Source organism: Pituophis catenifer, unplaced genomic scaffold, assembly GCF_029215685.1.
Source record: "Pituophis catenifer annectens isolate HBS135680 unplaced genomic scaffold, rPitCat1.0.hap2 SCAF_12, whole genome shotgun sequence".
Classification (NCBI taxonomy): domain Eukaryota; kingdom Metazoa; phylum Chordata; class Lepidosauria; order Squamata; family Colubridae; genus Pituophis; species Pituophis catenifer.
In genome coordinates, this window is record NW_027256892.1 from 22664406 (window position 1) to 22681552 (window position 17147).

The 17147-nt window shown below is 42.5% G+C and overlaps 1 protein-coding gene across 1 annotated transcript in view; it reads left to right on the forward strand.

The window, feature by feature from the left end:
* CLMP (CXADR like membrane protein) overlaps positions 1-17147 on the forward strand; it is a 52409-nt gene that overhangs the window by 30032 nt on the left and 5230 nt on the right. Inside the window, exons 2-5 of the mRNA XM_070952397.1 lie at positions 10936-11093; positions 13700-13901; positions 15340-15504; positions 15864-15986. Coding sequence (XP_070808498.1) covers positions 10936-11093; positions 13700-13901; positions 15340-15504; positions 15864-15986 — 648 coding nt within the window. The remainder of the gene's footprint in view (positions 1-10935; positions 11094-13699; positions 13902-15339; positions 15505-15863; positions 15987-17147) is intronic.

Consider the following 17147-nt stretch of genomic DNA (forward strand, 5'->3'; position numbering starts at 1 on the left):
AAGTTTTCAGTGAAGCTTTTGCCTGCTCCCTCCGACTCTCAGCTGTTCTTTAGAAGCTTTTTTTTCAGTGAAGCTTTTGCCTGCTCCCTCCGACTCTTCAGCTGGACTCTGAAGCTTTTGTTCAGCCCTAGCTAGCACGTGATACGATCTCCATGGTTTGCCTGCTTTTCTCATTGCTTCTCTCTTCTATGCCATAGAAGCTGTTTTTTATCCCTAAGCAGGGGATAAAAACCAGCAAACTAATGTGCTGAAGCCAACCAGACTTTTTTTTCCTATTTTCCTCCCCAAAAACTAAGCTGCGTCTTATACTCTGGTACATCTTATACTCCGAAAAATACGGTAAGGAGCCTTCTGTTAAGCGAGGTTGTTCACTAAATCTAGAATTTTACTGCAAAGGCATATCTCAAAATTACTCTGTAATTTTGTCCAATGACATAAATTGGACAGGCATGGCCTTTCTTCGCTAATAAAATATCCCAGTTAAAAAGAAACCAAAACAAAAAAAGATTGGCCATTTCAGTACGAAACTGCTTGGAGTTGGTCAGCCTGTCACCAAGGTTTCTGAATGGTAAAAACATCCAATGGAAGAGAAGTTGCCTTCAGAAGTTGTGAGAACTTCGACCCTGGAAGCTTTCAAGAAGAGACTGGGCTGCTCTCTGTCAGAAATGGTGTAGGGTCTCCTGCTGGAGTGGGTGGGTGGGGGGTTGGAATAGATGACCTACAAGGTCCCTTCCAAGTCTGTTAATCTGTTAATTAATTTACCATCCCTGGAAGCTTTCAAGAAGAGACGGGACTGCCATCTGTCAGAAATGGTGTGGGTTTCAATTTTTTTTACTACCGGTTCTGTGGGCGTGGTTTGGTGGGTGTGGCATGGCTTGGTGGGCGTGGCAGGGGAAGGATACTGTAAAATCTCCATTCCCACCCCACTCCAGGGGAAGGATACTGCAAAATCCCCATTTCCTCTTGATCAGCTGGGACTCGGGAGGCAGCGAATCGATGGGGGCGGGGCCAGTCAGAATTTTTATTTCCGGTTCTCTGAACTACTCAAAATTTCCGCTACTGGTTCTTCAGAACTGGTCAGAACCTGTTGAAACCCACCTCTGGTGTAGGGTCTCCTGCTTGGGCGGAGGGGTGACCTAGATGACCTACAAGGTCCCTTCCAACTCTGTTAATCTGTATCTGATCCTTCTTTTTGCCCCTGTCAGTTGAACAAATGATGCAGTCAAGATTTCAACCAATTTCTTTCTTGGGTAGTACTGGTTTATCTTGGAAACAATTCAGAGCCAACTTGTCATATTGAGTTATGTCGTTGTTACGCGTATAGATTTCATCTGTTGGACCAAAAAAAAAAAAAAAGAGAGAGAGAGAGATTCTTATCCAGACCCAAAGCCATCAATAACAAAATTATGATAGCGATGACTTCTACTCCAAACGTTCAGTTTCCAAGATCCACAAGGAGCAATTCAGATATATTTATTTTTTTTAGGCGGAATAAAAACTTCCTCCTAGGCTAACTCTCATGCACGCTCCCTCCAGTCTTCATGGTCAGTGCCCCTTTATAAAATAGCTGGCCTTTTCACATCTAATTAGCGGCTGATGATATTTATTAGGCCACATGCAATAACATTCATTTTGACTTAGCATGTTTGAAACATTGCATTCACTTATCAGATTTCTTCGTGGATCTCAGCCAGGGCATCTTTTTCTTCAAGTTGTCTATTGATCTCAAGTTGTCCATTGACCTCAAGATGGTGTCAAAGGTCTCTGCAACAGCAGGTTGACTTAAGCCATGGTAAATGGGAGTCCAAGAACCCTTTGATGGGCAGGAAAAGATGCTTACTGTTTGCTACAATTACGTGACTTTCCACCATAGATATGGAACAGGAGAAGTTCTGCTTTTTAACAGAGAAGAATTAACAGAGGGATACAATCAAGATCAAGGGAGGTACTAATACCACTCTATAAAGCCTTAGTAAGACCACACCTAGAGTACTGCATCCAGTTTTGGTCACCACACTATAAAAAAGATGTTGAGACTCTAGAAAGAGTGCAGAGAAGAGCAACCAAGATGATTAGGGGACTGGAGATTAAAACATACGATAGACGGTTGCAGGAACTGGGCATGGCTAGTCTAGTGAAGAGAAGGACCAGGGGAGACAGAATAGCAGTCTTCCAATATTTGAGGGGCTGCCACAGAGAGAAAAGGGATCAAGCTATTTTCCAAGGCATTTGAAGGCCAGACAAAGAATAATGGGTGGAAACTGATGAAGGAGAGATTCAACGTGAAAATAAGGAGAAATTTTCTGACAGTGAGAACAATCAACCAATGGAACAGAAGTTGCCTTCGGAAGTTGTGGGAGCTTCATCATTGGAGGCTTTTAAGAAGAGATTGGACTGCCATCTGTCAGAAATGGTGTAGGGTCTCCTGCTTGGGTGGAGGGTTGGACTAGATGACCTACAAGGTCCCGTCCAACTCTGTTAATCTGTTACTTTCAAGGGAAGCAAGAGGTCGTGCAATAAGCAAGTTATTTGAATAAAAGAAACACAAAATGACCGAGGTCATTTCCAGATGTGGTTCTAGATATCCATGGAAAAAGATCTCCTCAGACATAGCTCAATATCCCTTTAGGACCCTTGGTAGTACAGTGGTCTAAAGCAACCTGTTATTAAGACCAGCTGCCTGCAATTACTGCAGGTTCGAATCTCCCCAGGCTCAAGGTTGACTCAGCCTTCCATCCTTTCTAAGGTAGGTAAATTGAGGACCCAGTTGTGGGGGCAATAAACTGACTTTGTATAAATATACAAAAGGATGAAGGCTATTGCTTAGCGCAGTGTTTCCCAAACTTTTGACATATGTGTACCCCTTCTATAATTTTCGTAACGCTGAGTACCCCTCATAAAAAACATATGGTACCCCTGGGGGTACGCGTACCACACTTTGGGAAACTTAGATAACACTGCAATTCTCCGGCGTTTAAACAGCTCCGCGGCTCAACGTCAACTGTTAATGTTCCCGCAGTTTAAAAATGGCCGAACCCGAGCTGCGCGAAGGATGCGCAGAAGTTCCCGCCATAATGAGTTGCGATACAATGTACGATGGCCCCAGTTCCCGTGTAAAAACTGCGATACGCGCCTATTTCTTTCCTTGTTCTGTGGGCGCAGCTAAGCACGGTGCAGTGGATATTCCCACGTGATCCCCACCAAACTCCGGTGCAACGCGTACCCCCACCAAACTCTTCCCGTACCCCTGGGGGTACGCGTACCACACTTTGGGAAACACTGGCTTAGCGCATTGTAAGCCGCCCTGAGCCTTCGGAGAAGGGCGGCATATAAATCAAATTAAAAAAAAAAAAAAAAAGGACCCCATAAATGCCAGCTGAAGATGTTGTTGTTTGTCCAGATCTTGCCTTCTTCCAGTAGCATCTCTTTGCATGGAAACCACACATACAAAAAACCCCCATCCCAAAATGTTGTCGACCGCATTGTCCAGGGGATGCAATTCACATTCCAGACAGATTTCAAGAAACATCTGGTCCTATTCCTTGTTTCAAAACATTCCTTTAAATTAAGAAATCAGTTTACTGCATCTATCCCTAAAAGCAGCTGTTCTTCATCCAGCAGATAAATAATTTTTTTAAAAAATGGGATAGAGGTATTTGATTCTTCGAGGTTGGGCCTTGCCAGGAGCAGATTCAGTTAGGAGAAACCTAAAAACACTGACCTTCGTCCCAAAGGTGCTTTTTCAGGAGGCAACTGGACTTTCTTGTTTTTTCTTTTGAAGACGTTTCGCTTCTCATCCAAGGAGCTTCTTCAGCTCTGACTGGATGGTGGGGAAGGGAAGGATTTATACTCCTTGCAGACAGCTGGTCATTTGCATCCTTTTAGAGGGTCATTGAAGCACCTGGAGGTTTATCTGTGTCCTCAGGGTCACCTGAGTAGAGTTCCTGTAGTCTGCAATTTTTCCACTCCTCCTCCTCCTCCTCCTTCTTCTCCTCCTCCTCCTCCCCCTCCTCCTCCTCCTCTTCTTCTTCTCCTCCTCCTCCTCCTCCTCCTCTTCTTCTTCTTCTTCTCCTCCTTCTCCTCCTCCCCCTCCTCCTCCTTCTCCTCCTCTTCTTCTTCTTCTTCTTTCTTTTTTCTTTTTCTCCTCCTACTCCTCCTCCTACTCCTCCTCCTCCTCTTCTTCTTCTCCTCCTCCTCCCCCTCCTCCTCTTCTTCTTCTTCTTCTTCTTCTTTCTTTTTTCTTTTTCTCCTCCTCCTCCTCCTCCTCCTCCTCCTCCTCCTCCTCCTCCTCCTCCTCCTCCTCCTCTTCTTCTTCTTCTTCTTCTTCTTCTTCTTCTTCTTCTTCTTCTTCTTCTTCTTCTTCTTCTTCTTCTTCTTCTTCTTCTTCTTCTTTCTGTGGGAGCCCCTGCCCTGTGGAATGAACTGCCCCGGGAAATGCATAAGATCTCTGACCTCCGTGTATTTCGCTGTGCCCTCAAGACCCTGCTGTTCCGCCAAGCCGGGCTATCAATGTAACGATTTTTTAAATTGGGTTTTAAATTTTGGGTTTTTAAATCTGAGCCGAAATTATGTAATAATTTTAATTATTTTTTAACTGATGTTTGTCTTTGTGTTTTAATAGGCTGTACACTGCCCTGAGTCCTTCGGGAGAAGGGCGGTATAGAAATAAAATTATTTATTTATTTATTTCTTCTTCTTCTTTTTCTCCTCCTCCTCCTCCTCCTCCTTCATATATTCCCGCTTTTGCGTATCCACTTTTCGGATCATTCAACTCCACTCTGCATGATCAAAGCATGCAGTCCCGTGGCTTGCATATTTGTCGATGGTGTCTTGCCATCTCTATTTTGGAAGCCCGCGAGGTCACCGGCCATTGACTTCTAGTTGGTAGGCAGTCTTGGCCACAGTGGAAGGTGCTGCTCTCTGGACGTGTCCATACCAGCGATGCCGTCCTTCTCTCATGTTCTCTGTAATTGGTGCCACACCAAAATGCTGTCGAATGGTGTCACTTGTGATGTGGTCCAGAAGGGAGATCTTCTTGTTCTCTTCTACTCCCACCGAAAGTTTCCATTGGGTCCATTCCTCTCTCTTCTATCTCTCCCGAAAGCTTCATCTGATCCCATAGTGAGGTTTAGTGTATCTAACACTCTCTTTAGATGACATTCAGAGACATCAATTCTGTGGAAGATGAGTCAACCGTAAAGACCAACATTTTTGGAAAAGCTCTTGTTGCACCAACGTTCTCAAAATAGCAGAGCTGAGTTTTGTTCATTTGCTGGTGGTTGGCTTTTGGGGTTGGCTTTTTTCGGGGTTTTTTTTTTCCTGCAGTACCAAATTCCTTGTGTCGATTTGAAGAGAGGAGCTCTTAATTGCCAACTGAATTATTCAGCATGTTACAACAACACCGGAGAGATTTTCCTGCCAGGCGACACAGGAAAGGAGGACATGACAAGGTTTGAAAGATGAACATTCAGCGAACCGTTAAAAGGCGAAGACAGAGTAGGCTGGGAAGTTATCATCTTGCTTTTAGTCTCCAGATTTCTTCCATCTGCCATCTTTCACTAGCAATACATCCTGACGTAACTGATAGACACTGCACTCACTCCCACTTTGTGCTGATCGTCTCTGTAAAAAAAAAAAAAAAAAAATCTTCCATTTTCCCTTTTCATCTATGCTCGTCGGATACTCTCCACCATTTCAGTCCAAAAGGGGCTTGAATTTCGGTGCTCATGGACCGCAACTAGAGATAGGGGTTCCTTCTCTAAGACACCACCTACACAAAACATTGGCGTGGATAACCAGTCCGCAACTACGCAACTACCAGTTCAGTGAACCAGATGTAAAATTAGCATCCGGTTCGGGCGAATCCCACCCCTGGCATTGTGTGAATGCTTGAGGATCATAATTGTCTCTTTAGCTCCCAGAAAATCATAGGAGGTTATGATCCTTTTTTTTTTTCATCGGAAGAGACCGACGTTCACTTTTCAAACTTTTGGAAGAGTTTGTAGGAAATTTCAGGGAAGAAAGCCGTTTCCGTTCCTATTGTGAAAGGCCTTCAGAAATGATTAAAGACAGACTTATCCAAAGCAGAACATCCAGATTCAGTCACAGTTTTGTTCCAAATAGCGTCAACCTTGTGAACTCTCAAGTTTCCTCTTTCCGCTGTGTATTCAAAATGGACAGTGATTAATATATATGTGTGTATGGGTGCAGGCATATATTTATGTATGTATGTAGCACGTGTATATGTGTGTTATGTATGTGTTTGGGAAGATGTAGACTTTCTCTTGAGAGCAGGCAATAGAATTTCATTTTTAATGTGGGCAGTGTGCTCACAGTAAAAAAAAATGACAATAGAGTTATCTTTATCCTATCCTATCCTATCCTATCCTATCCTATCCTATCCTATCCTATCTTATTCTATCTTATCTTATTCTATATACATATTATGGATGTGTATATCCATACAACGAAATTCACTTAACACCCAAAGACCAGGTCCAACACACATAACAATTTCCAAACATCCTCCCACCCACCACAATTCCCCACCCCTAAACCACCCAAACATCCACACAGCAGACCAAGTAATGCTGTCCAACAGCTCACTGATGGTGGCCCTTTAGTTCATTGTTGAGTGCAATTATAGCTCTGGGATAAAAACTATTCAGAAAACGTGTGGTCCGAGTTTTCATTGTTCTATATCTTCTGCCAGAAGGCAACAGTCCAAAAAGATTGTAAGCAGGATGGGAAGAGTCTCTGAGAATGTTATGCAACTTCTTCAAACAGCGAGATTTGAAGATGTCGTCCAGGGCTGGTAGCTGGAGCCCGATGATATTCTATTTTATTCTATTATTCTATCTTATTATTCTATCTTATCTTATCTTATCTTATCTTATCTTATCATCTTTATTCTATCCTACCTTATTCTATCCTATCTTATCTTAGTCTATCTTATCTTAGACTTATCTTATCTTATTCTCTTCTCTTATTCTCTTACCTTATCTTCTTATTCTATCTTATCTTATCTTATTCTCTTCTCTTCTCTTATTCTACCTTAACTTATTCTACCTTATCTTATTTTATTCTATCTTATCTTGTTATTCTTACCTTATTCTATCTTACCTTATTCTACCTTATCCTATCCTATCCTATCCTATCCTATCCTATCCTATCCTATCCTATCCTATCCTATCCTATCCTATCTAAAGCCCAATGTTCTGCAGCCAATTCTTTGCTGTTAAAGTGACTGCATTTTAGTAACACAATTTCAGGCAACTTTTCAGACGAAGATAAGGGTAGCAATTCATGTACTTTATCTTCCAGAGTTCTCTTTTTTAAAAAATGGCAAATTTGCTACAAAATTTCAGCCACCAAATATCAGGATGCAATGATATCCTATGCATGGAACGGTACTACCAAAAGTTTAAAAAAATGAACGTAACACACACATTTTCTTTTTATATTTCCTGGGCTTTCTACAACAAGTATCCAGGATACAATTCACACATTTTTTCCACCTACACACCTTCTGACGATCGTCTACATTTCGGGCACAGCTCAGCAATTATCAGATTCTTAAAGGGCTGACTTTGTTTTCTGATGATGCGGCATTTCTGTGTAAATCCTCCATTCAGCTTTATTTTTGCCTTCTGCAGTTTGACTCGACTTTTATTCATGCTTTCATCATACAGATTCCAGCTGCTTCTTATCCTCTGAAAGAGCAAAAGAAGGGGAGGAGGGGAATCCACCACCTTCCCCCCCCCCCCGACACACACATACACACACATACACACACACACACCCATCCAAATCTAAGGGAGCCTCCTAAAAGCTTTATCAAAAACACGTAAGAGTCAAATCAAGCTGGGCCTCCAAAGCACTAGATTTATACAGCTTGACTTGGCCAACCTCTTTGCTATGAGCCCTGTTAGCCAGTCCCACTGGGATCTGACAGGCATGAACTACTTTTCAGCCCAGACACTTCTGCCTCTCCACCAAATTCCTGAAACGGAAGAGCGGCTAAGAGCAAATGGCTGCAGGCATCATGCTTGTGGGACCGAGCCTGCCTGGTTCAAAAACATCGGCGACCCTTGAGACGAGGTGACCTCTAGCCTCTCTTCTTTGTTCCGAGCCAAAGAAAACACAAAGCAGATGTGCAGAATCAGGCAGGATGGATGGAGGAGATGACAGAATGGTCTAGCCAATTCTTTTGGTGCAAATATAGTGCAAAATCCACCCCGTGTCCTACGGGCTCCGTTTATGAAGCGGCGGTAGGACAGTTGGAGCAATGAATCAGTGGAACGACTTGCCTCCAGATGTTGTGGGTGAGCCAACACTGGTGGTTGACTAGAAGACCTCCAAGGTCCCTTCCGACTCTTCTATTCCATTCCATTAATTTTTTTTCATATAGCCACGGGGAAAAAATTTAAAAAGGGAGAAGTCGCACTTTTGTCTGCTTCTTAGATTTAAGAATTTCCAGCCATGTACAACTAACTCCAAAATAAAAAATAATAATAATTCCAAAAGTTATCATCAGTTCAAACGCTTGGCTTGATATTGTTCTTTGAGTAAATTCTGCCCTCTTGCGGTGCAACTCACTAATTGTGTTCATCATGTCTTTTTTAAAAAAAAAATATGTTGTTATTGATTTCCATTTTCATAGAGAGAGGTAACTATGTAAACAGTGCTTTGTTTTCAAAGGCAAGAAATCCCAGTGGGAAAAGTAAGGCTCAGATCACTGGAGAATATGGACTGCATTGCTTAGCTACCAACTTTAGCAAATTTAAAAAAGCAGCCCTTTTTTATGCACATATTGCAATCCTAAGTATAGAAGCAAAAAAAAAAATGTGTATACTGGGTAGGCGCTACTTCCTTGATACTATTCATTTTTAGAGAAGCTTCTCTTTTGGTGAGTAGGAATTAAGAGCAGCCATGTTTCCTTCAAGTAGTTTATTTTGATGATATCAAGATCAAGGGAGATACTAATACCACTCTATAAAGCCTTAGTAAGACCACACCTAGAATACTGGTGTGGAGACTCTAGAAAGAGTGCAGAGAAGAGCAACCAGGATGATTAGGGGACTGGAGGCTAAAACATATGAACAGTTGCAGGAACTGGGAATGTCTAGTTTAATGAAAAGAAGGACTAGGGGAGACATGATAGCAGTGTTCCAATATCTCAAGGGCTGCCACAAAGAAGAGGGAGTCAAGCTTTTATCCAAAGCACCTGAGGGCAGGAGAAGAAGCAATGGGTGGAAACTAATCAAGGAGACAAGCAACTTAGAACTAAGGAGAGATTTCCTGACAGTGAGAACAATTAATCACTGGAACAACTTGCCTCCAGAAGTTGTGAATGCTCCAACACTGGAAGTTTTTAAGAAGATGTTGGATAACCATTTGTCTGAAGTGGTGTAGAGTTTCTTGCCTAAGCAGGGAGTTGGACTAGAAGACCTCCAAGGTCCCTTCCAACTCTGTTATTCTATTCTAAAGATATACTCAGGACTTGAGAAGTTATTTAGCCCTTCTCCAGGAGGGGGTGTTATAGAGCAAAGAAAGGAGAAGGAGATAAATATTGCTGGGATCAAGACAGAAATATCCAAAAGTAACTCAATATTCAAAGGTAATTCCAAGTACGGGTATTTTATTTTTCTCATTCTTCCAGAATACTTGACTCTAAAGACTAAAATTGTGACTTCCCCATCGATGTAATATGTGTTTGCTTTGGAAATGCAAACAAACTTGAGACAGAGCTGCACCCTTAATGCTGTATATCTGAATACAAATCTGCTAACACGTTATTACATTAATGCACTCAAAGGATGTACTGTTTATTTGGGTAAACAAAACACATATGCATCATTAATCATTGAGCATCGGGTAAAGCAGTATATACATTGTTGTTTTTGTTAATGCTCCTCCCAAAAGAGAGATTTTCTGCATGCCTTTTAAGTTAGGATTTAGTCCGTTTCCCATTGCATGTTTTCAAAAAAAAAAAAAAAAAAAAAAAGAACCAGGAGTGAAACTATTCATTAAACAACAACAACAATTACGAACAATTAGATCCCAATCACACTGTTGGAAGAAAAATCCAGTCCGGTTCCAAGCTGGGAGAAAAGCGCTGGAAATAAAATGGAGACTGAGTGCAAGGAAAGGAGGTTTATTTGGTTTCTAGAAACTTCAGTGACAGTAGCAATGTTTCTGGGGTGGCTGACAAAATGGCTGAGTGAGTGGATGGATCTTTATAGGTTTCTGGGGTTTTGTGTTTGAGATGCTCCAGGGGTGTTGTGCAATGTAGTGAGACTTGTGTCTTTTTCTATTTCAATGGTGGTGGTTTAATTCTATTATGTCCTAAAGGTCATGTCCTCTCCTTAGAATTTGGGTGGGAGTGTAGATTTTAATCCCATCAGCCTTCAACCTTCTCTGAGTTTTGTTTATGAATAGATTGGCCCAGTCTTCCTGAATGGATACAAATCTCCATCTCTAAAGACTTGAGGCTATTAAGAAAGACTGAGGGCTGCTTTCTGCCTTTAAGAACATGTTTCTCCATTTCTCCTTTGGGGAAATATTACATCCTGCCTCTCTTAATATTAAGAATAAAGAATATTTAATCTGGGAAGGGGGATTTCCTACAACACCAACTATACACAACAAAGTGAAAGAGTACTGATTAATTTCTGGTTCTTTACTACTTCTCCACATTGCTGGCTATGACCAAAAGAAGTTAATTAAAAAAAAACTACGATAAGCCAACAATGAATAAATTATCATTCTTAAAACAGGCCTTTTTTTTAAAAAAAATGACTGCTTCACCCCACCCACCCACTGCCAAAGCAAGGTTCTTGGTATATTGGCCCATATTGCAACCAGAAAGGAAACTAGAAAAACAATATTGATGAGATCAGAAATCAGTTCACTGGCTTACTTCTTCTCTTTCAGCCTCCTGTTGTACTTGGATGTCACAAGCGCAGACCGAATTTAAAAGGGTGGCCGAAGCAAACGTAACTTTGCCCTGCCATCATCGCCTTCATCTTCTGGAACCAGCGAGTCTGGATATAGAGTGGCTGCTAAAGAATTCTGAAGCTGAACCGAAAGTGGTAGGTCTAACCTAGTGTTCCAACTTTAAGACACGAGGACTTCAACTCCCAGGATTCCACATGCTGGCTGAGGAATTCTGGGAGTTGCAGTCCACATATTTTAAAGTTGCAAAGGTTGAGGGACTAACCACTAAAACACATTGCCTCTAGATCAGTGATGGCAATGTCAATGTCAATGGAGTGCCATAAGTTTGCCATCATTGATGTATGGCTCATTTTCTAGGATTGTCAATATTTATAGAATGAATATTTATAGGTATGAGAATGTAGAAAGTTAGCACCCACCCCTCCTGGAAGAATATAATATTTTGAGAAATATTAAAAAGGCAGAACATTATATTTCCCTAAAGGAGAAACTTGCTCTTGGAAAGCAGCCCCCTCCTTTGCTAATACGGTAGTCCCAGCAGGACTGGGTCAGCCTATCTACAAGACAGTTAGACCTTCAGCTCCAGGGTGATAGGATTAAGACATGACCCTCCAGGACATTATAGGATTATCTAGCAGCAGGGCTCACTGCATTGTGAAATCACCTGGGGACAATACATCAGCCCAAGGTTCAACCAAACTTGATTCAGACAATGGGAGTCTGACTACAGTCAGTAGAATACATGCCCTTGCCACAGGAATAGGAAGCTCAAGGGCAAGGCCCAAGAGAGGGTAAATACCCCTCACTCTCCACTCCATGTGGTCAGCTGCCCAGGATTTCAAACCCATGAGGTCAATAAACCATCTTTCCAATCAGCCTCCATGTTTCCAGTGACTTTCTCCCCACTTGGAACTGAACCAGATGGAGATTTCTTCCAACAATTAAGAATGTGGGTTTGTACTTTGTGGGACTAGGGATCAGGCTTTCTTGCAGACGCACCCTGCAAATAGCTTCATTATACACGCTGATGTATCAGGAGTAATTAACACAGGACCAAGCAGATGGCAAAAAGGTGTTTAAACATTGTCTGTCTATAACTCTTTAAACCAGTGGTGAAATCCAATTTTTTTTATGACCAATTCTATGGGCGTGGCTTGGTGGGTGAGGTGTGGCTTGGTGGGCGTGGCAGGGGAAGGATACTGCAAAATCCCCATTCCCTCCCCACTCCTGGGGGAAGGATATTGCAAAATCTCCATTCCCTCTCCACTCCTGAGGGAAGGATATTGCAAAATCTCCATTCCCACCCCACTCCAGGGGAAGGATACTGCAAAAATCCCCATTCCCTCCCCACTCCTGGGGGAAGAATACTGCAAAATCTCCATTCCCACCCCACTCTGGGGCCAGCCAGAGGTGGTATTTGCCATTTCTCCAAACTACTCAAAATTTCCGCTACCGGTTCTCCAGAACCTGTTAGAACCTGCTGGATTTCACCCCTGCTTTAAACCAAGGAACTCTTGTTATGCCCCCGTTTACTACAAATCTCCTTTTGGCACAGCCCTGGATAATATTGTTTTGCCTTCATTGTGATTTTTAGCTCAAAAAGTAGGAAGCCGCTTATACAAATGTGAATCACACAATGGTTTTCCTACAAGGCTTTACTAAAGATTTCATAGCAATCATCTGAGCGTTGAAAACATATTTATTTTTTCAACTGGATTCAAGAATGGCTGATAGACAGTCAAGATTAGGAGACATGACAAGCCATCAAATACACAAATGAGTGCTTATAGCAGAAATTCCAGTACCCAACAGCCATCTTTTAAAAATCACCTCTTTTCCAATCTTCTCAATTAAGAGGACTGGATATGTTTCTTTTTCATACAGTGCAAAGATAGCAGAAGATACATGGATGCGTGCTGAGCTTTTTGAAAGAATCAGAAGAAATCAGCCAAGTATTTCCTCTTTCTCAATTGCTTTGCAAAAGCAGCAGTTAAACTTAACTTCCCCCAAACAGGCAGCTCTGCTGGTGAAATGAAGTGTCAGATAATCCTTTAAACAAACAAAAGAAAAACCATTATCAAGTTATGATCAGTTCCAGATTACAGTTTGGAGACTTAAAGTGCTATTCACTAAACACAGAGACACATATGATTTTTAATGAGAAACTGTCCAAGTGATTGAATGCTAAAACCAGGGACTAAGAATATAGTCCCCTACTCCCCACCCCCCAAAAAACCCATCATAGGCTAGCTCCAGAGTGGGGTAGGAATGGAGATTTTGCAATATCCTTCCCCCAGGAGTGGGGAGGGAATGGGGATTTTGCAGTATCCTTCCCCTGGAGTGGGGAGGGAATGGAGATTTTGCAGTATCCTTCCGCTGGAGTGGGGAGGGAATGGAGATTTTGCAGTATCCTTCCCCTGGAGTGGGGAGGGAATGGGGATTTTGCAGTATCCTTCCCCTGGAGTGGGGAGGGAATGGGGATTTTACAGTATCCTTCCCCTGGAGTGGGGAGGGAATGGATTTTGCAGTATCCTTCCTTTGCAACAGCCACCAAGCCACACCACGCCCACCAAGCCACGCCAACAGAACCAGTAGTAAAAAAAATTGGATTTCACCACTGGAAGTGAGTAATCACAGCTGGGGAGGTTATCTGGTGAACAAATAAATGCTGCCATAAGTTTAATACCACCTTTTGCTAAACTTAAGTTTGGCAAAGCTGATGAGTAACTTTGTCTCCCAGGTGATCACTTATGCAGGAGGCAACATCTATCATGATATGATCAAAGAACAAAAGGGCCGCGTTTCATTCGCCTCCAATTTCCTGAGTGGAGATGCTTCTTTGGAGATTTCTCTCCTGCAGCCAAGCGACTCTGGGCAATATACGTGCAAAGTTAAAAATGCTGGACAATACGAATGGACACACATCACTCTGAAGGTTCTAGGTAAGACGGTCGCCACGTTTTCAAAACAAGTATTTAGCTTTTCTGTTGAATGTCCCGGGTTTTTTTTCTGACCCAAATTGTATAGTTTACTTATTTATTGTCATTGCGTTTTTGTATTTACCAGCTGAGCTCATATTTCTGGACTGTCAGACTTTCCGTAGCTTGCCAAATTTCTTATCAGTAAGCTAACTACGCATGTCCGCATTCCTTTCTTTCTACTTCACTCTTTCCTTTGTTCTCTTGCCAAGAAGTCCGACCACAGAGAGGTGGCCGGCAGGAACGTTGCCAAAAGGTAATTATTTAGATTAGTAAGATGTTTTATTTTCCTTATAACAAATAAATGAGTTTATTCTTAGAAAAAAAATATCTTCGGGTTTATTTTCTTGCAAAAGTATGCTTCAAGGGAAAAGCCTCGATCCACGTCTCTAAATCAAGGTGCGATTACCCAAAAGCAGGATGGGATTAATTAGCACCCTGACATTTATAAATAAACGAGATGCAAATTTTATAGCTAAAATGTCTGTAGAGATTCTCAGTCATTCAGGTCATGGTTGTCCCAAAGAGGCAACTGGATTTCCTTGTTTTGTTTTGTTTTTTTCTTTTGAAGACATTTCACTTCTCATCCAAGAAGCTTCTTGGGTGGCCAGAGCTGAAGAAACCTCTTGAATAAGAAGCGAAATGTCTTCAAAAGAAAAAAGAAAGTCCAGTTGCCTCTTGAAAAAGCACCTTTGGGACAACCATGACCTGGATGACTGAGAATCTCTACAGACATTTTAGCATCTCATTTATTTATAAATAAGTAAACTATACCATTTGGGATGAACACCCTTTGAATGGTGTGAGAGTAGGAATGAATTTCCAGAGGAACAAATTGCAGACTACAGGAACCAGGAGCACCGCTCAGGTGACCCTGAAGACACAGATAAGCAAGCAATAGCAATAGCTCTTAGACTTATATACCACTTCATACACAACACTTCATTTTACAGCCCTCTCTAAGCGGTTTAAAGAGTCAGCCTCTTGCCCCCAACAATCTGGATCCTCATTTTACCCACCTCGGAAGGGTGAAAGGCTGAGTCAACCTTGGGCCTGGCGAGATTTGAACTGCCGAACTGCAGCTAGCAGTCAGATGAAGTAGCCTGCAGTACTGCACTCTAACCACTGCGCCACCTCGGCTCTTCCAAGTGAGATAAACCTCCAAGTGTTTCAAAAGGATGCAAATGACCAGCTGTCTACAAGGAATATAAATCCTTCCATTTCCCCCCGCTATCCAGTCAGAGCTGAAGAAGCTTCTTGGATGGAGAAGCGAAACGTCTTCAGAAGAAAAAAAAACAAAGAAAGTTCAGTTGCCTCCTGAAAAAAAGCACCTTTGGGACAGACCTGGATGTCTGAAAATCTCTACAGAATCTCACTGATATTTTTTTTTCTTCCTTTCCAGAAAAACCTTCAAAACCCAAATGCTGGAAAGAAGGGGTGGCATCTGAAGGAAAAGAAATCACTTTACAATGTAACTCGGTCTCTGGCACAGCCCCTATCATGTACATGTGGCAGCGGGTAGATGCAAAGGGAAAACTCGACTCTTTGCCGCCCTCGACACGTCTCAGTAAGTTTTGCCACCCTGCCGTTCCTCCGTGAATTATCCTATTTCTTATTTATGTATTTATTACATGTATTTATATGCCGCCATTCTCCCGAAGGACTCAGGGCGGCGAACACAAGTTAAGAAACAAGTACAATAAAATCATAATTTAATCCAAATAATTAATTAGTAGTAAATAATAAAGCCCGGAATCAATCTCAGCCTATTTGTTTGAAAAGCCAAGTCTTCAAGTCCCGACGGAAGGAGCGGAGATCAGATTTAAAACCATCGCTGTATATATTACACCGGCAAATTAATTCTACTATTTAATGATACAGTTATGCCGTAAACATCATTAAATCTTGTCCCTTCGTTTATTTTAGATCTGTCCAATCCCGCCCAAATTATTATGAGGAATCTCACACGGATGTTCACAGGATCTTACCAGTGTACTGCCTCCAATGAAGCAGGAGAGGACAGCTGCGCCATACAGGTGACAGTGCAACGTAAGTATGGAAGGTATCTAGAAATATTTGAACTGAGCTTGGGAAACTACTGATAATCAAAGCACCCGAAGGCCAGTCAAGAAATAATGGATGGAAACTGATCAAGGAGAGATTCAACCTGGAAATAAGGAGGAATTTCCTGACAGGGAGAACGATCAACCCATGGAACAGAAGCTGCCTTCGGAAGTTGTGGGAGCTTCATCACCGGAAGCTTTCAAGAAGAGACTGGACTGCCGTCTGTCAGGAATGGTGTAGAGCAGGGGTGAAATCCAGCAGGTTCTGGAGAACCGGTAGCGGAAATTTTGAGTAGTTCGGAGAACCAGCAAATACCATCTCTGGCTGGCCCCACAGTGGGGTGGAAATGGAGATTTTGCAGTATCCTTCCCCTGCCATGCCCACCAAGCCACGCCGACCAAGCCACACTATGCCCACCAAGCCACGCCCAGAGAACCGGTTGTAAAAAAATTGGATTTCACCACTGGTGTAAGTGGTGGCTTGGTGGGTGTAGCAGGGGATACTGCAAAATCTCCATTCCCACCTCACTCTGGGGCCAGCCACAGGTGGTATTTGCCGGTTCTTCAAACTACTTAAAATTTCTGCTACCGGTTCTCTAGAACCTGTTAGAACCTGCTGGATTTCACCCCTGCTACAAGGTCCAACTCCGTTCATCTGAATCAGTGCAGGAATCGGAATATATGTATTCTGCTACAATGGTAGCTTCGCCTGGTAGCAAACTCGCTTCTGCTGCAATCTGCAGAGAGGCAAGGAAGTGGCCTTGAAGCAAATATTCAGGAACCATTACAGAAATCGAAAGAATGGAAGCATTCCGGGAAAGTATTCAGGAAAAACTCCCTGAGGTCCCCAAGGAGGAAGGAGGGAAAGGCACTGCCGCTACCCAGGATCGAACTCACAGCTTCCTGATTGTGAAGCAAGAGCTCCACCTCAAGGCCACTGCACCACTCATGCTAAGTGAATCACTGCAGTTGATAAATTAGCAACACGGTTGTTAAGCGAATCTGGCTTCCCCGTTGACTTTGCTTGCCAAAAGGTCACAAAAGGGGGATCATGTGACCCCAGGACACAGCAATGGCCATAGATATGAACCGGTTGCCAAGCATCTGAATTTTGATCACGTGATCATGGGGATGCTGCGAAGGTCGT